This window comes from Hippopotamus amphibius, chromosome 4 (genome assembly GCF_030028045.1).
Source record: "Hippopotamus amphibius kiboko isolate mHipAmp2 chromosome 4, mHipAmp2.hap2, whole genome shotgun sequence".
Taxonomy (NCBI): domain Eukaryota; kingdom Metazoa; phylum Chordata; class Mammalia; order Artiodactyla; family Hippopotamidae; genus Hippopotamus; species Hippopotamus amphibius.
This window is the reverse complement of record NC_080189.1, coordinates 142198778-142222222: the sequence shown is the minus strand read 5'-3', so window position 1 is coordinate 142222222 and position 23445 is coordinate 142198778. Positions and strand designations below refer to the sequence as shown.

The following is a 23445-nucleotide window of genomic DNA, read 5'->3' as shown; positions in this document are numbered from 1 at the left end:
CAGGTACAGCGAGGAAAATATAATCACTTTAAAATCCCACTATTTAGAGACAATCACTAAAATGATTTTGGTTCATTTCCTTCCCTGGCTTCCTCAGTGCCTTTCTCTAAAATGTATTTATATAGTTTACATTCACACACTTTAGAAGCTGTATAACAAAGTTATGCAGGGTCACATGGTGGCTTCCTGACCTCTGCGTGATTTGTTTTAGATGAAGGAACATGCTCATTCACACCTTCATTCAGTGCATGACACAGGCAACACAGGCAGGGGTTAAAAGTACAGACTTAGGACAGATGCCTGGGTTCAAATTCTGACACTGCTGTGTGACCTTGGGTAAATGACTCAACCTCTCTGTGCCTCAGTCTCCCTGTGTATAAAATGAAGATAACAGTAGTACCTGCCTCATCAGGTGGTTGTGATGGTGTTAATATTTGTAACGTTGCAGGTTTCCGTGTCATGTGCTACTTTGTTAAATTAAGTATGTTTTGGGTGCTCTGACCTGCTGCACACTGGGCTAGGCATGGGGATATGGCAGGAAAGCCAGCAGGGTTCCCTTAGGGAGTTTACATCCTACCATGAGATGAATATTCATTGTGCTAGAGACTGAGAAGCAGGTCAGGGCTGCTGGGAGGGGAGGCTCTGTGAGAGCGTGGCATTGGAGCAGGAACCCAATTGAGCCTGGGCTGCAGGTTCCTGGGAAAGAGCACTCTAGGCAGAGGACACTGCGAGAGCAAAGGCACTGAGGAGTGTGTGAGGAACAGCAAGAAGGCCTAGGGTGCAGCAGGGTAGGGGAGGGGATGGGGGAAATGGGGTCCAAGGAGCCACAGGGGCCTGAGTGTAGGAGTTGGCAGGCTGGGGTAGGGATGCAAGAATTTCCTCTACATGAGATGAGGAGTCAGGGAAGGTTTTGATCAGGGGAGTGACATGTTTTAGAAAGATCATTCTAGAGAGAAATAAGTATTTTACACACACACACACACACACACACACACACACACACACTATACAGGCAGACCTTGGAGATATTGTGGGTTTGATTCCAGACCACCAGTAATAAAGTGATTATCTCAATAAAGCGAGTCACACAAATTTTTTGGTTTCCCAGTGCAGATAAAAAGTTATGTTTACACTGAGTCTATTAAGTATGTGATAGCATTATGTCTAAAAAAGACAGCATACATACCTTTATTAAAAAATACTTCACTGCTAAACCATGCTAGCCATGATCTGAGCCTTCAGCAAGTTGTAATCTTTTTACAATAGTAACATCAAAGGTCACTGATCACCAAACCAAATACAAAGTTTGAAACACTGTGAGAATTACCAAAATGTGACACAGAGACATGACATGAGCAAACACTGTTGAAAAAATGGCGCCAAAAGACTTGCTCAACTCAGGGCTGCCACAAACCCTCAGTTTGTAAAAAAAGAAAAAAAAGGGCAATATGTGCGAAGTGCAATGAAGCAAGGTATGCCAGTAACGTACATAATTGTATGTAGTACGTATATGAATTTATATAACAAAATTGGATCCTTTTGCACACACAGTTTTATATCCTGGGCATTATTTATTAGAAAAAGGAGTGCAAGTTGATTCTGATAAACGTCTATCTGTTTCCCAGATGCTCACAGAGGCGCAGAACAGGCTCAGATGCTGTGGCTGGAGGTCAGGGACTGGGGGTCTTCCCTGGCGGGGGTGGGGATGGGTCCAGTCCTCTGCCACAGTGCTGCCCAGAGCTTATGCAGCAAATCTCTCCCCAGGACACAGGAAGGACCATGACAATCAGGGCCCTGATTACTAATGAAGTATTTAATCTTCTTAGAGTTCAGAATAGCAGGGACACAATTTTAAAAGCTTGAAGCAAGAGTACCAACCCATCCCTGGGATCCTCTCTTACCAAGAGAAATTGCTTGATGATGTCAAGGAATACAAGCTCATGGAACTCGATCATTTCTGTACCCAGATCTCCCATCAATCACTTAGAAAGAGGAAACCTGAGGACGCAGCCTTGGACAGGCATGTTTCAGTTCCAGACAGCAGAACACTGACAGCCCGCCCTGTCGCTGGTGGGAACCTGCTTTGTTCTGGGGGTTGGAAGCAGAGCCTGAATTGTGCCTCAGCCTAGTTGGCACCCAGAGCTTCTGAGGGAAGTGAAATACTAAGTAGCCACCAGAATTGTCTCAAACCTGGCCAGGGCCACTATCCGCCCTATTACGGGGGAGAGAAGCCCATTTTCCTTTTAAAGAAGCAGGCTTCCGAGAGTCCACCTCCTGCCTTCTAACCTGGTGGAGCGGGCCATGCATGCTGAGGCCAGCCGTAGCTGGTGCCTGCTGGCCTGATGAGTCAGGACACTCCTGGTCACTCCCAGGCTTCCGACTCCCTGGGCTCGACTGGCCCTTTCCCAGAGTCTGATGCAGTCACGTGCCTGGCTCCTTGACGCTGGACCTGGTGATCTATCAGGGCAGGGCACATGGAGGCAAGCTAGCTGACCCATGTCAGGCGAGCCCCTGCCACCTCTTCTGACCAAACTACGTGCCACCTGGGCAACTCCTGCCTTGAGGTCCTGCAGTTCCTGCCAACTGCCCAGCCAGCACCTGTGTGTGGAGATCTGACCTCCCTGTCCAGCCCTGACTGAGGAGGGCAAGGGAGAGGAGAGAGGAGGGATGAGGCTTCCCCCTGAAAGGGGGCTGGGCAGGCAGACCTGGCAGGCCCCTCTGGGTGACCACATGCACGCCTGCTGTGCCATCCCACATGGCAGCCACCGCTGAGGGGACCAAATGCGTGCCTGTGACACTGTCCACTGCCACCAAAACCTTGCCTGCTCTCGTCACGTAGCATGAAGGCATCTGTAGTTACTCAGCGATGGGGAAGGAGATCTGGAGTATGCTAAGAGCTGAACTCCTTCAAACAGGGAAGATATGCTTGTCCCAAATTCAGATCTTATTCTTTTGGGGACAATCACACCAAAAAGGAAACCATAAATCATGGTTGGACACTTTCTGAAAATATAACAATCATGAGTCACGCTTAGTTTGACTTTTGTGTCGACTTCAAAGCCACCGTCTCAAAGACAACACCTGGCTTGCGACCAGCTGGCAATACTCCTGCTTGTGCCAGCCTCCGTGGGGTGGCCCTATGACCAGGGGGTTACAATCCTGACTCTTCAGAGTGAGTCCCGGAACTCAGCACTGAGGGCCCATGTTGAGAAGGAAGCCAGCTCAATCTTGTACCCTTGACCGGCTGAGGGAATGAATTCTCCACGTTGACAAAAACAGGGAATCTGCCCAAGTCTCTAGTGATCCTTCATACTGTAAATATAACCCTGCATTATGAACACAAAGAAGCAAAGCTGCCCACTAACTACTGTGCCAAGCCAAAGAGCTCACGTGAGAAGGCTGGTTCCTCCTGCACAAGCAGCCCACTCAGGGCGGACAAGGGGGAAGGAGGCTGCGATCTGACTCTCCCAGCCTTCCTGGCCTGGCTTTCTTAGGTCATGGAGGAAGACTGGTTCAGAGCCTCTCTAGGGTACTGTCACAGCCACAAGCTGCAAATCACCTGGAAGGGAGAGCAGCCAGTGGCGGCCCCGGAACTCACACAACTTCCTGTGGCTCCATCCTTCTCTGCGTGAGAAGGGCTGGACTCCTCACCCAGTAGACAGCACTCCTGCACCCATTTAACTCCATTCTCCCTACAGGCTGGGCACTGCCAGACAGGGGGTCTAAAACAAATATGACAGAATCCTTGCCCTAAGATGCTTACAGTTCGCAGGACCCATACAGTGTGAGGATGCTGCCAGGATGGGGAGTGGTGGGAACACAGAAGTGTGTGTGTGTGTGTGTGTGTGTGTGTGTGTGTGTCTCCTTTCTCCAGGCCAGGTCCCCAGGCTCAGAGAATTGTTCAGCTTCACCATTTGGGAGTCAGTTGAAAAGAGACAGTAAATAAAAGCACATAGAAACATTTTCATTATTAAAGATAAATGCTGGAAAACCTGCCCTAGCGACCATTTTAATCTTCCTTTTTCCTTTTCTACCAAATATCTGGAGAAGTGTGCACTGCCTCACCCCTCGGCCTCAACACCCATTCACATTCCCTGGTTCTTGGGTTTCTTCTTCTCCCATCTCCCTGAAACCCTTACTACCAGTGGCCAGTTCCAGGGGGCAGTGTTCACTCCTCATCAGATGTGACACTTCCATGGCCCCTGACGGGATTCCTTCCTTCACTCTCCGACCCTCTGGGGTCTGTCCCTGTTTGGTCCCTCCATGTCCTCTGGGGATCCCCCACCCAGGGTCCATCCTCAGCTCTTATCACTCGTCACACACTTCTAGGGGTAGCAACTACCATTTACACACAAACGACCCACAACTGAGTCTCTCAAACCCTTGTGGACTCTAGACTTGTTCTCTTGGCCACTGACTTGCCGTTTTTGCTGGGTGTCCCACAGGCACCTCAGACTCCAACCGTCAAACTCAACTCCGTTTCTCCCACACTAGTAACTCCTCCTATATTTTCAGTTCCCAAACGGCAAGACACCCAAGCCCGCACCTCTTGGCAGGGCCTGGACTGCCACTAAATGACTCTCTTATTCTTCTCCACCGTCACGGGTCCCGCCTTGGCTCAGGGCCCCACCACTGGCCATGGGCTCCTGGTGAGTCCTCCAGCCAGCACCCGCTCCCCTCTGCTTTCTGTCCTCACGGCAGCGGAGTGGTCTGTTTCATCCCAGGAAGACGCCCCACCGGCCTCGGCGATGACGCTGATCACGCTGGATTCTGAGAGCACTGCTACACATCTATCTGTGGCACCTTGCGTCCTGAGCTCCCCGAGGGAGGGAGCCACAAATTCCTCACGGTGAACCTCCAGGGGATGGGGAAATCGAGTCCAAGACAGCTGCTTAGTAAGTGCTGAGTAACTGCGTGGAAGCGCTCTGGACGTAGAGCTTATCGGCAGCGGCTGCTGATTATGAACTAGCCATGGGCGGGGTCCTGGCCATCTCCTTAGAAATCTCTGGGTTCTCTGTGAGGTAAGAATGCCGTAGGAGGCAAGGGCATGATGACAGCGCTTCCAGCAGCATATCAGCGGAGGATGTCTGGGAATGTCAGAGAAATCGCTGACTGGAGCCTGTCGCGGGTGGTCTACACGGGAACAGGTTAACGACAACCCTCTCCCTGGCAGAGTGGGAGAGGCGAGGGTCCCACAGAAGAGGGAACAGAACCAGGGGCTGCGTCCTCCGTGGATGCTGAGGAGAGGTTCCCTCCCACCCCCAGGCCACCGGCTCCTGAAGGGGCAAGCTCGCGGGTGTCTGGACTTGGGTGTTCTCAAGCAAGCCCAACGTGGTGATGCACAGCTTTCCTCCTCAAAGAAGTCACACCAGATAAACTCATCCTGCTTTCCTCTTGGCCAGCAGCTGCTTTCAGACTCTGTATTACATCTGTCATCTTTTTAACATTCCCAATCCAGTGACTCAGGGACAAGGTCTTTTTGTGGAGTCAATATTATTCTAGGTGTGGAATACCAGACACAGAAAGTGTCACCGACTTATGACAGGCTAGATAGAAAGTCAGTGGCATGTGAGGGCCACCGGAGCCACCTTGATGCCCTGGTGTTTCCGTGTGCTGATTTGGCCCAGTGCTGCAGGGAGTGGAGCCGGCAGCAACTCCATCTCTCTGCCTCCCAGGTGGGTGCATTTCCATCCATGTCTCTGCCTCCCAGGCGGGTGCATGTCCTCACTGACAGAAGATATGAATGAGTTCTTGTAGGATGCTCCAGATATAAGGGTGGAAAACATTGCTCTTTTACTATAATGCTTAGCAATCTAATGCTTATGTAAAAAGTCTTCTGTGCTTTTTAACAGATAAGGAGAAAACTGGCCTGTTGAATGTTTCCCCAAAGAGAACAGTTATATAAAAATGGCAATAATCACTCTGTTAGACACACTGCCTGGTAAAGGAGTTGGCATAAAATTAAGAACAACAATAACTTCGAGTTCAGTTGGATGTTACTTATTTGTGATTCACTTTTTTTTTTTTTTTTTTTTTTTTTTTTGTGATTCACTTTAATTAAGAACAGGCCTCTCATCAAAGAGGTGCCTGTGAGTAGACTCTAACTGTCTTGCATCCAGAAGTTTTAAAACCCACCTTCCTTATAAAGTTATAGATGCATATTCCATAACTACATATTGCTTTTTATTTTATATGATAGGCATTAAGCACAGTTTTATATGTTGTCACACATCTTTGTGAATAAGGTTAAAAAAGTTCCCACTACATTAAAATGTTTATGTGCTCACAAAACTCGCTTTAGCCTCACCTACCTCAAGACTCTGCTCCCTTCCAAAGGCACCCTGGGATTACTGGAAGAGGTTACAACTTAAGCTCTGAAGGCAGCCAATACTGGATTGGCCAAAAAGTTCGTTTGGGCTTTTCTGTAACATCTTATGGAAAAACCCAAATGAACTTATTGGGCAACCCAATACCCTCCCACCCACCACTCCCAACCACCTCCGGACAGCAAGGCGCAAGCACCCCTTCGCTGGGGTGGAGGCAGCACTGGCTCACAAGGTCTGTTCTCTTTTGGACCTTAGATGAAGTCATAAAGTCACCAAACCCTAAAAATGACATCCTTACTAGGGTGACATCTAGATACAAAGATAAGAGAATATGCTTAGGCAGCAAACAAAAAGGGACAGTAGCAGCGGATGAACTGCTCTTTAACAATGGAATAAACTCTTTTACCGCATTTTGCATTTTTGAGATGGTTCCTATGAGAGTCTTAGGGACCCATTCTGGTAAGTTAATGTCTGAAATTATTCTCTGGAGAGCCTACTATGTCTGTCTGCCAAATGATTTTGACCCTCTCTGTTGAAGCCTGGGGTTTACCTGTTGGTGTCTGCCACTCTGGGGGCAGCTTTTCTCAAAACCAGATCCTCCCCTGGGTGGACAGCAGGAAGGAAGCACATCTGTATATTCCCTACACTCATGTGTCAAGATTGCAGCCTCTGATTGTGGGCTGAACACCTCCTTAATCTCTACAAATGCATAAAAGGCAGAAGGGAATGTATATAAAACATTTCCTCAGAGCTCTGGGATGGCCAGTTGTGGGATGCCTGGACCCAGGGAATAAGTGCATTTCAGCGGTCAGGTTACATAGAAGCATGTATAACTAGGAAACTTCACTTCAAAATCACTTCATTTTTTTCTGACTTTGGGAAGGAAACAGGAAGATACTCTCTACAAGGTCTGCCGACAGCACTTTCAACTGAGAATTTCCCTTGGCCCATTTTCCCACGATGAAGACGGAAATGATCCACCACCTGGTGATAACTTACCCTTTCCAAAGACTTCAGGAGGTTTTGTCTCTCTTTGAGCTTCTGAATACTGATGACAATTTTGTGTCTTGCACCTTTGGTAACATTCTGTAATGAAGTAAAAGCTATATTTAAGCACAAATTTTTAAGCATCAGCTTAGAGATTCTTGGAAGCTATTTAGTACTTTACAGTCTTCTTGGTTCCCACATGTGTGCAGACTAGTAAATATCTGTTTGTCTCTCTCTTCAACATCCACTGTCATCAACCTCTTCTTACTAAATACTTTAACTCCATCTGGCTACACATGTGTCTGTGTCTTTTGGCTGTGACCTTTAGGAGAATGAGAAACAGCCAATTATTCCACCCAGCATGAAATTTCTTCCTAGTCTTAAAAGATCACTTTTAAGTCACACACTCATTCCTTGTGTCCAGGTTTTATCATTTCGGTCCCTTCCAGTTTCCCTGAAGGCTCCAATCCCATGCAGAGATATGCATTGCTTTCTCAAAGCTCTCCTATGTTTACCCATCTCGAGGAGGCATGAAATCCAGTGCAGTTCTCACCTAGTGTCAGACAACACAGGCTAGTTTTTGTCAGTTTGCAACCCCTCCTGGGTCTCCACAAGGAAAACCAGAATAGAGAAGAACTTAAACCTATAATTCAGTCATCACTTCAGATAGAGGATTAGGAATCACAGTTAGGGTGATGGATTTTATCTTCTTAACTGTGCAGCAGTGGTGAGCCCAAGGATTCAGTTAAATGTTTGCTGACTAGAGAGACTGCAAATTTCCAAATAGAAGGTTCTTTCTCAAATCAGGTGTCTAATACAAACTTCTGATGAGTTCTCAAAAATATTCATATAATTTCTCTTACTGATGGAAAAGATGGGAACACCAGAGGTATTGCCTTTACTGAGGAAAATTAAGACCCAAGTGACATCTAAACCCACTCTTTAAGATGAAGCACTGGAGGCATATTTCTGTTTAGCCTTGACTTTGGCTTCAAGTGAATTTTTACTCTGAAATGTTTGTGCTGGCCTATGGCTTTGCCCTCTGTGTCAATTATTTCTTGTTTTTTCTCACGTTGAACAACTGAGGACCGAGATTTTTTTTTCTCAACTCTGACCCAAACACAAGAATGCTCTTAGAAGCAGTTTTCATCAATCCTAGGGATCTCAAGGAGCAATCGAGATAAAAAAGCAGTGGGAGAAGTGTTAGGAAGTTGAAATTACGGCCTTTCATTCTCTGAGAATGTGCAGTGACTCTGGGCTTTGTCTTACATCTCAATACTGGTATTCAGCCAGGCCTGCAGAGGTTAACTGTGGGTACTGAATATGCAATGGGAAACCAGGATCTGCTGGGAGGTCTGCCTCCAGACCAGCCATGCCCCAAATGGTACAATCTCCTCTTCCTGCAGGGGAAATACTATTAGCCCATTCAGACCATTAATTCTCTCAAATCACCGCTCAAAGGAAACTGAGGTCAATCTGAAACATGCAAATAGCATTTTAAACAAGGGAAACAAAGACACTGGTCAGATCTATTTGCCCAAGCACAGCATGGTAGGAAACATGCTTAGTTTCAGGGGTTCTGTTGACTGGCCTGGGCTTCAGGAGCCACAGAAGGAAGGAGGAATTTTGTCCTTTTATGACACATAGAAGGGAACTGACATCTGAGACCTGGGGTAATCCCATCCTCTATGGCTGTCCCGTGTTATTTAGGGTGGTTAGAAGAAAATATTTTGTACAACTTTCTCCATTCCAACTAAGATCAGTCTGAACACGTGTTTGCACAAGTGTTGGGGAAGGTCTGAGACAGGACCTGGTGCTGCTACTTCCTAAGTATTAGAAGTTAGCTAATTTGTAACCGGACTGGACAATACACCACCAATCTATCATCCTCCAAACCAGCCCTGGCCAGGCAGACAGAGGGAGGGGGCATGGAAAACAAAAGCAGGGACACAGACTCTTTGAGGTCTTGGTCCATGTTACTTCTTCTGATTCCTCCCTAGCACCCTAGGAGTGTGCACCTAGGTTATTTCCTCTTCATAACACTCCCTCTCACCCTCATTTGCTCTGTGGTTACCTGTTTGTCTTCTATCTCCTACTGGACCCTGAAGGCAAGAACCCAGCCTTACTTACCATGTCATGCTGGCCAGCACCTGGCAGTTCCTAGAACAAGGCAAGCTACCAGGTGGGTACAGGTATGGGTCCAAACAAGGCCTACCTTGGACCTGAACAGGTTCCACCCAGGGTACCTTCTCGGGGACAGCCAGCCAAATACATACCTGAGCCTCCAGCTGGCACTCAGTGAGGGCCATCATCTCCTCGTAGGTCATCTGGGAGAAGAGCGCAGCATATTTATGCAGGCGGAGGCTTTTTAACCAGGCTGGAACATCTGTGGTGAGAGATGTGCAGGAAGTGGGGAGAGAAATTCAGAGAGAAAGAGAAGAGATGACAAGAGATGTGGGAAGAGAGAAAGGAAAAGAAGGTGGTGGTCAGAGGGAAAAAAAAAAGAAAAAAAAAACCTTTATGTTACCACTGTTTAATTTTGGCAGCAAATTACAGACTTAGAAGTCTTGATCTAGTGCTGATATTCCCACTGTTGGGCTTCTTTACTCTATTTTACACCAGGGGTAGCTAACTTGGGGTCCATGAGTTTCAGAGCATACAGCAATTATCTAAAATTACAACCCAATTTGTGACTATATGGGTGGTTTTCTGGGCAGAAGGTCATCCACAGCTTCTGTAAGATTCTCAAAGGGGTTCATGACCCCCCAAATGGCAAGGATTCACTGCTTTAGCCAGACTACTTCACTGTTGATTTGGAAAGGACTGACTTAGAATGTTAAACTACACATGAGGAGTCGTCATCCTCAAGATAATTCTTTCTAGGTTTAATGCAGATCCCCATATGCTGATTCTGCCACATCCACAGTGATAGGGAAAAAAAAAAACCAGGCAGCAGCACTCTCCCCATGCGTGGAGCCGCTGTCATTCTTAGTCTGATCTTTCCTCTGACTTCCTGTTCCCCCGTGGGAATAAGGGCATCCTAGACACCAAAACTACCACATAGCGTGTGCGTGCGTGTGTGCGCGTGTGTGTGTCTGCTGACCATTTCTCTAAGTTAATGCATGTATCTGGATGTGTCTTTGACCTTCTCCTTGAATGTCAACCACACATCAGGACTTGAAAGGTCCAAAGATTGCCAAGACTATGGGATAATGGGAATTCCAAAGCACATCTGAAATAAGCCCTACGTTTGGGATTCTAGAATTAGGAAAATTAAATAGAAACTGTCTTGAAAATCTACAGGAGAATTATTACCTTGCTAAATACAACCAAAACAAAGCGCTTGCCCATGCTCTTTTAAGTCAGGGTTTTTGAGCTGATAGGATCTTTGAGAACTCTCTAGAATCATCTTCCCTCACCCCCACTCATTCTACAGATGGCAAAATTGTCATTAAATCTAGATCACAGGGCAAGTATGTGGTGAAATGGGGACTAGAGCTAGGTTGCCAGATTCCCAGATTTTTCCTACATTGTATCAACTTTTTGTAGAATGAGGACCAAAGAGCTCATCAGTAGGAAGGCTGAATAAACAGTGACTGTAAAGTCCTTTGAAATGCTGAAGCACTGGGTAAATGTTATTCACGCTTTCTAGGAATTATTATCCATTACTAAACATGTTGATTGCAAGATACTGTCTATTGATAAATGCTTTATTCTCAGGCACTGACAATCCACAAACACTACAAAATAAGTAGGAAACTTCTAATTTTTTAATGTTTAGAGTAGTTAACTGGGATTGATTAAAGAGGCCTGGCCTACTCTGAAGTCAGGCCCTGTTTCCTGGGTAAACCCAGCCCACTTTTAGGGAATGTGGGTATGGGATGATCACCTGAAATGCAAAGATATAGCCGGGGAGTGGGCTTGGTGAGGTTACTTCTTGATTTACAGTAAAGTGAAGGCCCAAAGAGGAGGAATTTCTGGAGAAACAGAATTGGATATCCAATGGCATTTTAAGAACAGACTCAGTCATCTCAGGCAAGAATTCACTTGACTCTGTGCTTGGAGGCCCTTCACTCTACTGTGACAAGTGGAGAGTCCTGGGACCACTGTTAACCACCAGAGATAAGGCTTCCCCAGGCACATAGGACCAATCCTTACATCCTCCTCAACTCAAACTGTGGTTGGAGCGAGAGTCCAGGACATCTGTTTCTCTTCTGTGACATCCTGGAACTGGCTGACCAGACTCAATTCTCCACCATGCTTTTGTTGTTAAAGCAGCACTAGTACTTCCACAGAGTGAGCAGCAAATAGATATATCTCTGGCTTTTAGGCCACTGACATGTTACTGCTTTGTCACTACGTTTCACATTTGTTGTTTACATCTTTGAAAGGCCCCAAGTAGCTGCTCAGAAAACTCCATGATCATAATTCAGAGAAGTGTAGGTAACCCAATGCCACTCTTGGGTACAATCTGTCACAAGAGTATGGAGCAACTTCATGGGCTAAATTTTCATTGGGTGCCCTATAGCTTATTCATGAAAAATCCACTGATGATAAAACAAATGGAATCCGGAGCTACTAAAATCATGTTGCAGACTGGGTGCTTTATAAGCCAAGGTGACAACATGGTGTTTTAAGAGTCGGGGAGAGTGGGGTGCCAAATCTTGGCTTGGCAAGTCTCAGTCCAATCAGTGCTCATTCTTTTCTATGAAAGCATTTTGACAACTAGAATGTCCCTGGTTAGAGGTATGAAGAGCCTGCCTCACTCATTTCATCAAAATGTAGGTCACTGGGAGTCATTTTCCTAGAAAAGATTCCTACACAACTTCAGAACACGGTGAGTTAGGCCTTCCTGAAGAGTTATTTCTGGACATGTTCCGGGGAAATGCAAGCTCTTCTTGGCCATATGTCCCTTGGGCAGGCAAGCTGACCCTGCTCCTAGAGGGTCAGTTCCTAGCTCAGTGACATGTGCCATCTCCTCTGGCAATGTGAACTGATGAACAAAGAAGAGGGAATCCCAGTTCTTAAGAATGCTGCCTACTAACCTTTCACCCCCCGGTTGGCGGTGAGGCACCTCCCTTTGCCAGGGATTAAAACAAATCGCCATTAAGAGGGAAACAAACCAGAGAACTGAGTGCCTCGCCCATTTCACTCCTCTGAAGTCAGGAATTCCAATGACTTGGAGGCTAGATTCCGTAAGATGTTGGCCAGGGACAAATTCTAACTAAAAGCTCAGGTCCTTTCCCATGGTCCAGATGTTACAAGGTTGGATGCAAAGCTGAGAATCAGCTAACATAACCTCAGACCTTCTTTTTTATCCTGCAAAGCTGTGGCTATGGTTGGAAGACACAGACAAACAGGGGTGTTTCCTGGAGTGGCTGATACGTGATTAGAAGCATGCACGCCTCCTGGGCTGCTCCTCTGGCTGGCACACAGCTGTTACACTTCACCTGGGCTGCTTCTGATGAACATGCCAATGGAGGTCCCAAACTAGAAAGTTACTCTCTTATGCAGTGTGAGAAAGATAAGGATGCTTTTACTATATGCTGGAGCTGACTTCCTTGCCACGGGTGGGCATCCTGATATTTGCTCACTCAACATTTATCGAATGCCTATTATGGGAGCTAGGCACGTCCCTGCCATCAAGGAATTTTTAATACAAAAAGAACTCACAAAAAAATTATAAAAGTTGCAGGACAAGTGCTAAGTTTACTCAAAGTTCTGGGGCGGAGGATGGGCACAGAACCAAGGGCATTTGGGTTTGCCTTGGGGAGTGAAGGACAGCTTCACAGTAACATTAGCCCTGGAGTCACTGGGCAGACCATAATAAGGAAGCCATCACAAGAAGCAGGAGCAGTGCATAAGCAAAGCAGAGACCCAAGAGAGCATTCCAGGCCAAGCAAAGGCTTGGGTGAATTCTACAGAAGAGCTTAGACACAAGACGGGACAGACAGGCAAGGATCAGATGATTGGGATTTGTAGTGCTGAAGCAAGGAGAGTCAACCTTGGCTTGGGTGACGAGGAACTGTTGAACTCTGAGCAGCAGAGGCACAATCAGATGAGTATGTGAGAATGATGACGGCTGTCAGTGTAAAGCCTGGGCTGGATGATGTGGGAGTGGAGGCCAGGAGATGCATGGAAGCTCTTGGAGATGGCTCAGGAGGGCAGTGGCAGAGGAGAAGGAAAGGATGCAAATACACAGCACTTGAAGATCAAGGAAGAACAGGGAGTAGGGGAGACAAAGGATGGTTCCTCTGAGTCAGGTTTGGTGGGAAAGTACAGGGGGGGCAGCAGGTTTGGGGTGAGAGGAGAGAGATGGTGACCTCTACCTTAGGTCAGCTGAGTGTCATCACCTTGGATGGTGGAGAAGTCAACTGGTCAAGATCTCTGAAGAGGGGACTGAGCTGGAGAACTACTTTCCTTGTCAGTCACACATGGTAGTTATTTTAGCCATGGTAGTGGGTGAGATCTCTCAGGGAAGAGGGGAGAGCCAAGGGGGAGCCCTGGGAGCACCAGGCATTTAGGGGAAGGTGTGGGAAGAGAAGCCCATGAAGGAAACTGACAAGGGCAAAGGGTAGGAAGTTCCTGGGAGAAAGCAGCACCATCCATGTGCAGACGGTGGGCCCCCATGCCACAGTGTCCACCTTTATGAAGCTCCTATAGGTTGTGCTGCAGTCCACAGTGGTTTATCTTCTCATGGACGTTTCTGGTAACAGTGCTTCACCCGTCTTTCATATGCTGTATGTCTACCTGTTGGTCTTTACCAATGGGATCAAGTTTCCAATTATGCTGACTTCTATTTACCTTTTAGAGTTTGGATAAATCAGCCACAGAGAGGCTTTGGGGTGCATATTACAGCTCACACACATTACAGCTCCAATTAGAACTTGGGCTGCTTTGCTCAAATGCCTGATGCTGGAATGGCTGCAAACATCATTCAGGTCAACAGGCCATGCAGCACCTGCCCCACAAACAAGGAGGCCCCACGAGAGAGAAAGATGGAACCGATACTGCAGAAGAGCCCAGTATGGAGAGTGATGTAAAGGGCAGAGAGCAAGGCATCCCTGGAAGAGAGAACCACAAACAGCCTCCTTTTCCACAGGAAGCTTCACTGTGATGGTGGAAGAGCAGCTCCCATTTGCCACAGAGAGCCAAGCTAATCTCAGACAACTCCCTCTCTCTCTCCAAGACATGACTGCATCCTTGGTCTTTGAGGGAGAGAAGAGCCAACTTAGAAGCAAGAAGGGACTGACTCTTCAGGGTTGAAACAAGAAGGAAAACATGCCTTTCAAAAATGAAGAACAGAAGTCCAGCAGCACCATTAAGATAACTGAAGTCTGCCTAATTTTGGCCAGAGTGGAATGAACAGCCCCATGCTGTTTCAGCCTCTGAGTGAAAGAAAGAAGAAGCCTTGGTCTCTGGTCCCCACGGAGCTGGAGTGGGCTCCACCATGGTGGGACGTGTCCATGGTGGCCTCCGGCTTCCATGCTAGTGGGGAGCATGTGTGGGTCTCGGAAGGCACAAAGATGGTCGAGTTTGGGTAAAATACCCACTTTGAAGCGTTTGATACAAACAGAAGGACTAAATTTCTTGCAGTTTTCATCAGCTATGACATGCGTAAATGGTGTTCTACTCAGCCTGCTTTGCGCCAACAGCAGCTGGGTTCCACATCGAAAGCTGTCCTTAAAGCATTTTAGCTGAAGACACCTTGTAAGGAATAGCAGCTACAAGTCTCACGACCTTTAGAATTTGGGGGAATCCTGGGGATTTGCTTGTCAAGACATCAGGGCCTCTCTGCCTGTCTGAGAAGAGGGAGCACAAGTCTGAGTCCATTAGGACCTTTCCACGCAAGTCGTATGTTGGCTTTTGGGAATAAAGAAAGTGAAGTAAATTTACTAAATCCTGGCCTTTAAGTTAGATGAATTCGAGACAGCGTCTAGAAAGTCAGCATTCAGAAAATAGTAACTTGTTCCCATGACAGCCATGCTGAAAAGTGTCCCAGCCACACACGGGACTGTGTCACTCCCTCTCCGTCATTCACACCCTTATGACCCTCGGAAATGCTGTATTCACAACCTTTCTTACAAAGGTTTCTGATGGGTTCCTTTGTCTTACAACAATAACGCTTCTCAATGTTTTTTTTTTTCTTTTCCCTAATCTCATTCTAAGACAGGCAGAAGTTCAAAGGTCTACATTTCAAAAACGACTCAAAACCCCAAACCAGCTATTTCAGAACAGGCAATATATTTCCTTTGCTATGGAGAAAAAAAGTTTACATAAGTTTCATCTAAGATCCTTTAGGAAAGAAATCCTGAGCCTATTTTCAGAGTCACTGGTTCCCTCTGTTCTTAATTGCTATGTTTCTATCAAGGTTACTGGAGCCAAAGGTTTCCTTTTTACCTTTATCATGTCTATATACAAACAACGTAAGTTTAAATTACCCCTATTTTTATATTAATATAATGTCATACCTCATAAGAATACCAGCCAATGTTAATTCATAATGGTGAGACTGAAACTCCTATCAAGAGAAATAGACCCCACTCCCCATCTCCACCCTGTCACACAGACAACTGCAATGAGAAAATCATGGAGCTTCTCAGTCTTAGGAGCCTAAATCTATGGGCCTTACTAGCCAGAAGTCTAGTGAACTCCCCACATCAACTTGATCCCAGGGAGGCAGAATGCTTCAACTGTGCAGGTAAGGAGGGGAGCCAGGGCTCTTAGGGAGGCTGGGCTAGGGGAGAGCACGGTGCACTGTGGTCCTGGCTGGCACACCTCCACTGGAATCTTCTACAGGTGCCCACACTCAGCCCGCCCCACGCTATCCCCCCTAGTCTGTTTCTTTTCCAACTTACTCTTTGCTATCAATGACATCATGGGCTACCCAGATGTCCCAGGCAAAAAGTTGGGCATCGTCCGATTCCTCCTGCTCCATCTCCGTCTACGTTCAATCAGTGCAATTCAATTCAGAGCTCCCTCAAGTCTATCTTATGAAGACCCCCACGAACACACTCCTTTGTCTCCTTTGCTCGGCTTGATCCAAAATTATTTTCCTCTTCAGTTACTGAAACATCCCCCACCTCTCAGCTGGTCTCCAAATCCAAAACCCCCTGCCCCTCCTCTGCTTTGATATGTCTCCCACTCTTCTGTCCAGGTCCTATTTCTTACATGCAAATCTATACAGGTCATTCTGCTGCTAAATTCCTTCGATGCCAGGATGAAAGCTCCAATCTTTTGCAAAGCCTAGCATCTGGCTTTTCCCTCTCCAGACTTTGCTCCCATGCGTCCTTACCACTCAAGCCATTGGATGATGCACTTGGTCAAGCTGTCTGATAACCATGCTTTCAGGAACACCGTTCCCTCACCTTATATATTTGGCTCACCAGTGGTCCTGCTCTGAGTTGAAGCTCCAGGCCTCTCCCCCTCCAGGAACTTTCCTTAACTTCCCTACACTTTGAATTAGGGCCCTCCTTGCTGCCTGCCTCAACCCAGGGCAAGTCTCTGAGACAAGATATTTTCACAGATGTGCACGTGCATCAGTTCTCTGTTTGTTGCTCACATGACAGCAAGTCCCTTGAGGCAGGAACCATCTCCTTCGCCTCTATCTCCCCAATAACTACTCCAAAGCCTCTCCCAGCAAGTGCTCAAGAAAGACAGCTGACTTGCTGAGGACAAAAATGAAACCTGTTCATCAGTCTTTCTTCCGTCGTCTGTGTTCCCATAGAACAGCCACGTCACTTGTCAACAGCCCTCGCCTTCAGGTAAGTCTTCAGGTGTTGGGTTTACACAAAATTTCTGAAGACATGATGCTAATAGGAGGGGAAAATGTACTTCTCCCACCAATGAAATTCTGTTCTCTATTTTCTTTTCCTTTTCGGAATTTTTGGGAATGTCATTTTTTTTCCCTCTTGGCCAGCTGAAGGCTTTGTATGAGTGAAGGGGTAAGAGAGCACGTTCTACTCAAGTGATACAGAGGGAGAGAAGAATATAATTGAGTGTAGACTTAGAATCAAGAGCCTTTCCCTGAGAGAAGTCACAGTGAAGCTCTTGCAAAGAACAAGGATAACTGAATTTAGAAACCACAATCAGCATATTCAGTCCAAACATGTATAACCAGTAGCCTCCACAGGGCATGTTAGAGGGGAAACTTCCATATTCCCATTCAGTGCCCCACTTCCGTTCATTCACTTCGAGTTGAGTAGCGGATCCCATGCTTCCCTGAGCCTGAGATGTTAGTCTGAGATCCCTACCGCCAGGGGCATGCACTCGGTGCTCCGGAGCTGACTTAAACCTTCAGGATGGGTGTTTACTATAAAAGGAAAAACAAAGCAAAGCAGGCAGATGATGTTAATCCTCTGAGAGCAGGAGCTGGTCTACTTGGGAGAGAACTTAGTGACAATCTCTGGCCGGGAACACTGACACCAAGACAAAAAGAGGGAGAGATGGATGTTTGTGAAAAATAAAAAGGGCAAGAATGCTGGGCTGTGAGCTTTACTTCTCACTCTTGACCCAAGAGGCACATTCCTAAGGGACAATGTGTAGCCAAACCTGCCTCATCTGTCTGGATGAAAAGGAAGCCTCGGGTGAGCACAGCATTTCGGCAAGGTATGCACAGCTGCTGGCAAGAAAGATGAGTTCACACTAAATGAAGCTCAGTTACGGGAATTTTTATTCTTCTCCCAGGGTGTGGGGTGAGGGCTGACATGCATCCCCTGGAGATTTGGAACCCCTCCAAATTCTACTACAGATTCCTTGCTGCTCTCGTAAACTGGGTGTCTAAAAACGTAGGAAAATAGCAATTAGATGATGACATCCTGAGGAGGACCAGAAAGTAGCTTTAAAAGGCTGACACGCCTGCCAAAGGGCCAGGTCACAGAAAGGAAGAGACATGGATCCAAGAGGAAGAGCTGGCTCCCTTTAAAAGCACTTCACTTCATTTTAGATTTCATTTCTCTGAAAAGTATGAATTAATTTGGAAATTTAAACCAGCGTCTGCTCTTCGACAGGGAACAGAATGACACACTCTTAGGACAGGCTTGTTAAGGGAAGCTCCTGTGCTCTCCCGGGGGGCCATCCTGAGCAGCCTTTGATGGCAGGAGTCCTCAGGGGTGGCCCTTGAGGGAAGATGTCACTGGGTGTGGCGGGGGAGGGGCACTCATGTGGCACAAACACTGGCCCCGACACTCTGGAACGATGTTGTTTTCACGTGTGGATGTTTCTACGGCTTGACCTATCAGCTGAACTGCAAATATACTTTTCCCACATGCAGAACCCTCGTCGTCCATCATGTTCCTTTCTTTAAGTACGTTTTGCCATTTAATTTGCTAAGGACTGGACACGTTAGGAGAAGGACAGTTCAACAGGTCAGCAGAAGGTGGATATAAACAGAAGAGGGTCCTCTGTTTAGTCCTGTCACCAAATAGCCCATTTTCTGACCACATGCTTTGGGCCTATAAAGAAAATCTTGGATATAAGATCTTGCCTGCATCATTTTCTGATCGGAGAAGCTCTGAGGGAAAAATTCTCACCAATTCTAAAAGAAGGAATTGAAGAAGCTGATACATGGGGTGTTCCTTGAACTTTGGAATATTTTGGCTTTTATTCTAAAACAGGGATAGGACATTTATTCCATTTTTCTCTCATTTGTTTCTCTTTAAAAGCCTGCTCTCATTACTCATTTCTCACCTCAAAAGGCCAGCATGCAATGACCACACCTTTACCTGCTCTGGGAGAATGTCTAAGGTATACAGAGGGCTTCACAACAAAAAACAAAGAAAACGAAGAAAAAGCAAGAGGAGAAAAGAAAGAAAAGATAACAAAGCTCCCATAAGCAGACAGCGGACCCAGTATCCCTCTGGGTGAGGCTTGTGTCCTGGAGAACATGGCCTTCCCGCAAGACCCTCCAGGCCCTTCAACACAGAGGCCAGGCCTCCCTCCCACGGGTACCAACTAGAACCACACTTAGTTTTCTTGGAAACCACCCGTCCAGACACTCCACTTGTCCAGACTCTCCACTTCACTCGGAAAGAAGCTGGTCTAGAGTAACGATGGCTCTACCCCTCTTGGACCAAGCGTGGCTGCGCCTCCCCTGCCACCCATCCCCTGGGGCTCAGCTGCTTGAGCACAGAACCATGTGGCATAAACTCAAAAACTGGGTTTTGGTAGGCCCCCAAAATTATGACACATTCCCCTGAAAACTGTGAGAGAGAAAGAAGAGAGGACACACATTCTCTCCATGCCAAAGGAGCCACTGTTCTTGCCGCCTATGAAACCCCTTTAATGACCCCTTGTATCACCAGAGAGAGGAAAACATCAAGACGCGTCCTAACGCTCTGGGCACTCAGCACAGCATCCACCACGGGCTGCGGTGGGATGGGAGGATGCTGGCCTGAGCAGCTGGAAGGCAGGAATGCTCCAGGGGAGCGTCTTCATGTCAGATTCATTTCCCCTGGTTGACAGGCTCCATTTTTCAGCCTGGCGCTCACTTAAAACCAGCACCTGGGCAGTGGCGGGCACCTCTCTGTGCCACGCTTCTGTGGTCGGGAAGAAACTCAGTACACAGCCTCCTATGTCAACAGGAATTCTTCTCAAGGGAACAATCAGAAACAACACAGCCTCAGGACTCTGGCATGCCAGCAACGAGGGCGCCCTCGGAGGCTCGCCTCAGCATTGCAGTCCCAGGAGCACGACTAGTTTTTATTTCTGCATCCAAACTTGTTATTAGTGTGTCTCTGATGAGCATCTTTCCCTAAGGCCTTCCCAGCTCTTGAACAACTTGCATCTAAAAATACAGAATGTGCGTATCCTCTTTGGACCTACCATGGGTAATTTGGAAATCTCTATCTCCCGATGAGTATCTTTAGAAGAGGAGAGATTTACAGGGCAATGTAGGAACATTTATTTATGCTGCACAAAAGGCTTTTATCACCTGTATGCAAATCTGTTATCAGGCTTAAAACACTGGCAGAGAGTCTCAGTGGTATTTTTTTCATGTCCCTTAGACGCAGAGAAAAGGGTGTGCAGGTTTCTTTGGATATCAAAGGAAAAGGGAGAGAGGAAAAAAAGCAACACTACGATTCTACACTAAGAGAGATTTAGAAAAAGATCCTGTGGTTTGTTTTGCTAAATTATTGATGGTTCCCTGGCCAAAGCAATGAGGTGGAAGGCTGGAGCAGCTCCGCGTCTTTACAAACAGGGCAGACCAAGGAATGTACGTGCAAACAGTAGATGCTATCACTGCCAGCTGTGACTCATTTAATTGCCTGCAAGTCACTGCATTCAGGAAAAAAAAAAAAAAAAAAGAGGGCACTGACCTCTCTTGCTCTTCCCAGGTTTTGGCAAGAAGCCCTGGAAGGGGAATCCGAGCCCTTTCCGCTATGGTCAACCTCGGAGCTCAGCAAGGGAGGAGTCAACTTCATTAGCTTGGGGAGGGGCGGGCTCCTTCCTCCTTGCCGACTACCTTTCTTTTCACCCTTCTGATTCCAAATAAAGGGTTGGACTCTGTTGCCAGTGGTTTCTCGTTTAGTCACTCACCTTTCATACCACTACCTTCTTCTTGGAATGTGTTACGAGCAGTGGTCTGATCTTCTAAGTGTTCACTCCCACCACTTCCTGAAGAGGCTACACTGCTTTGTGGAGACAGGGGGGCATGATCGGATGGGAGGCACTGGGGTCCTCTAGCTCGTAAGTCCTCATGAGACATCCATCCATGTCCTAGAGGCTGGTTTGGCACATTCATGGGTGGGGTAAGGGACACAGATCGTTTCAAAGGGCTGTGGTGTGCCTGGCCTGAGAGAACTGGAAAAAAAAAAAAAAAATGAAATAGGTTATTCCCCCCACTTTAGCCTGGGCCGCAGAAGAACCCACAGTACCTCTTAACCCTGAGAGATGGCGCTGTCTTACTATGGCATCAGTGGGCGCGGGGTGGCCCTTCCCTGGCGGGGTGGTTAAAAAGGCTGCTGTCCGCACCTCTGGGTGGGTTGGGCTTCTCCAAGGAGGCTACACCTATAGTGCCCATACCTGTGGCCTCAGCCTTTCTAGGTCGGGATCTGGTTTTAGTTCTAACTCTAGAAATCAGGATTTGGAGCAGCAGGCCCATAAATCAGGTGAGGCTTGACTGCCTGGCAAAGTGGCCATCTGCCAAGACTGAAAAGAGCATATCCTGGACAGTTTTTTTGGAGGAGGGGAAACACACAACCCAACATTCCCCTTGTCATCAGGGTGGACTTCTGGAAGGGTTGGCAGGCCGGTCATCGCTGGGGATCTTTGCTGGGCTGAGCTAGAAGACGTGGACTAGTCCTTCCAACCAGGAATCAGGGGGACCATCACCTCTGAAGGGGTGCAGGCTCAGCAAGGGGCCCGACACTACCAGGGACCTCAGGGCACGGGACGCGGCAGCTGTGTGTGAAAGGGCCGATTCTTTCTCTTGGCTTCACAGGGTGATGCCAAACTTTATGTTGAAAACACTTCCAGGTAACAAGGCTTTCATTCAGAAGCTAGCAGGGTGCTCTCAGTGAGCCGGGAATGGCTTTTCCCAGCGTGTTCAGCCCTTCCGCACAGGGGGCGACAACTGTGCAGCCCCCATTTTAAATCTCTTTTCCAGAAGACTAGGAAAAAGCAACGAAACTCACATATAACTAGCCAAATTAAACTGAGGTCATTTAAGGGAGGGATTTAACCAAAATCAACGCCGAGGGAGCCGACGTTACCCTTGGTTGGTTTTTCTGGGCGTGTAAGGTGACAACTTCACAAAATAAGTCTATTCATAACTTTCTGCGCTGGCTCCTGACAGGTCCAGTTTATTTTGACTGCTCCAGTGTTAACATGGAATTGAGCCACATGCATTTTTAAACATTTTTCAGGGAAGCCATTAAGTTCCATCTCAGGCTCTATCCCCTCCAGTGAGGTGTTTACTCTCCCAAGTCCAGGCTAGCAGTGCTTTGTTGGCGTTCATCTTTCTGTGTTTTCCAGTCAGCAGACCTGACATCCTGATGTAGGGATGTCATCCCAAGTTCTGCTTTCTGTTAAACTGCATTTCCAGCAGCGCAGCACCCACATAAAGACCTGAACAGCAGGCTCCCTTGCCCCCACTTAAAAAGATGAAGACCAGAGCCCAATGGCTGAGTGTCTGCAAAAAGTTTGGGGCAGGAGTGGTGTGGGCAGGATGCTCGTGGTCTGCCGGCATTGACCAGGCCCCGCGAGCAATGGGGCTCACACCTCAGCTGTCAGTGTGTCCATTTGGCTTCATGTGGCCAGAAGGGCAACCTTGTGTGTGAAAGACGGACAATCAGAAGGGCCAGGAACCTCTTTATTAACAAAAAAGGGAGGGAAAAAGGGAGCTGCGGAGTCCAGTATCTGTAACCTGAGAAGTTTCTAATTTGGGTAGATTCTATCAAGGCAAGGAATTATCACCTAACTTCAAAATATGCAAAGGGAACATTGTTCAAAAATATTTTTTTTTGATCCTAACATGCTGAAATAGCTTGCATTTCCACTACATAGACCAAGGAAGAAACTATTTTAAAAGGCTCCCTGGAAAATGCATTGCTACCTGGTTGGATCCAAATTAGCAAGAGAAAAAGAAAAAAAAAAAAAAAAAAGCAGAAAAAGAAAAAAATAAAAATAAAAAGGAAGCAACAGCAAAAATGAAAAGAGAAGCCAACAGGAAGAAAGGCCAGACATCCAGAAAATTCATTTCATGCCTGTCTAAGTATTTATACAAAATTGGGCAGACTTGTTCAGGGCTGCCCCGAGTGCTGGGACTTTCTGGCTTAGATGTCTTTGCTTCCTGGTACCTCTGCAACCATTTCAGAATATCTCGTAGATGCTCTGAATGGTGCCAGCCAGGTGTGCCCAGAGGGGGAAATGGGGACTCCTCTTCACAGCCAGGTTTAGGGTGAGCCTGAAACCATAAAAACAGGGCTTGCCAAAGAGAGATACACAGCTCAGAGCTGGTGGAACACTTAGCACTCCACCTGGTTAGAAGCAATACCCGAATCCATAAGCATGAGTGGTAACACTGCTACAAGAGTCCCCGTCCTTGGATGTGGAGAACAATACCACACACAGGTATACCGCAGCTGAATTCCATTCTCAGATGAAGCCAATTTGCTTCTTTCCACCAAAAGTT

The 23445-nt window shown here is 47.1% G+C and overlaps 1 protein-coding gene across 5 annotated transcripts in view; it reads right to left on the bottom strand.

The window, feature by feature from the left end:
• Positions 1-23445, bottom strand: part of SAMD4A (sterile alpha motif domain containing 4A) — a 210630-nt gene that overhangs the window by 31203 nt on the left and 155982 nt on the right. For 3 of the 5 annotated variants that reach the window (XM_057731924.1, XM_057731926.1, XM_057731925.1), the window contains exons 4-6: positions 20850-21113; positions 9590-9699; positions 7326-7412 (exon numbers count right to left, since the gene is read on the bottom strand). In XM_057731924.1, the coding sequence (XP_057587907.1) occupies positions 7326-7412; positions 9590-9699; positions 20850-21113 (461 nt within the window). The remainder of the gene's footprint in view (positions 1-7325; positions 7413-9589; positions 9700-20849; positions 21114-23445) is intronic. The other 2 variants (XM_057731927.1, XM_057731928.1) reach the window with 1 other exon arrangement.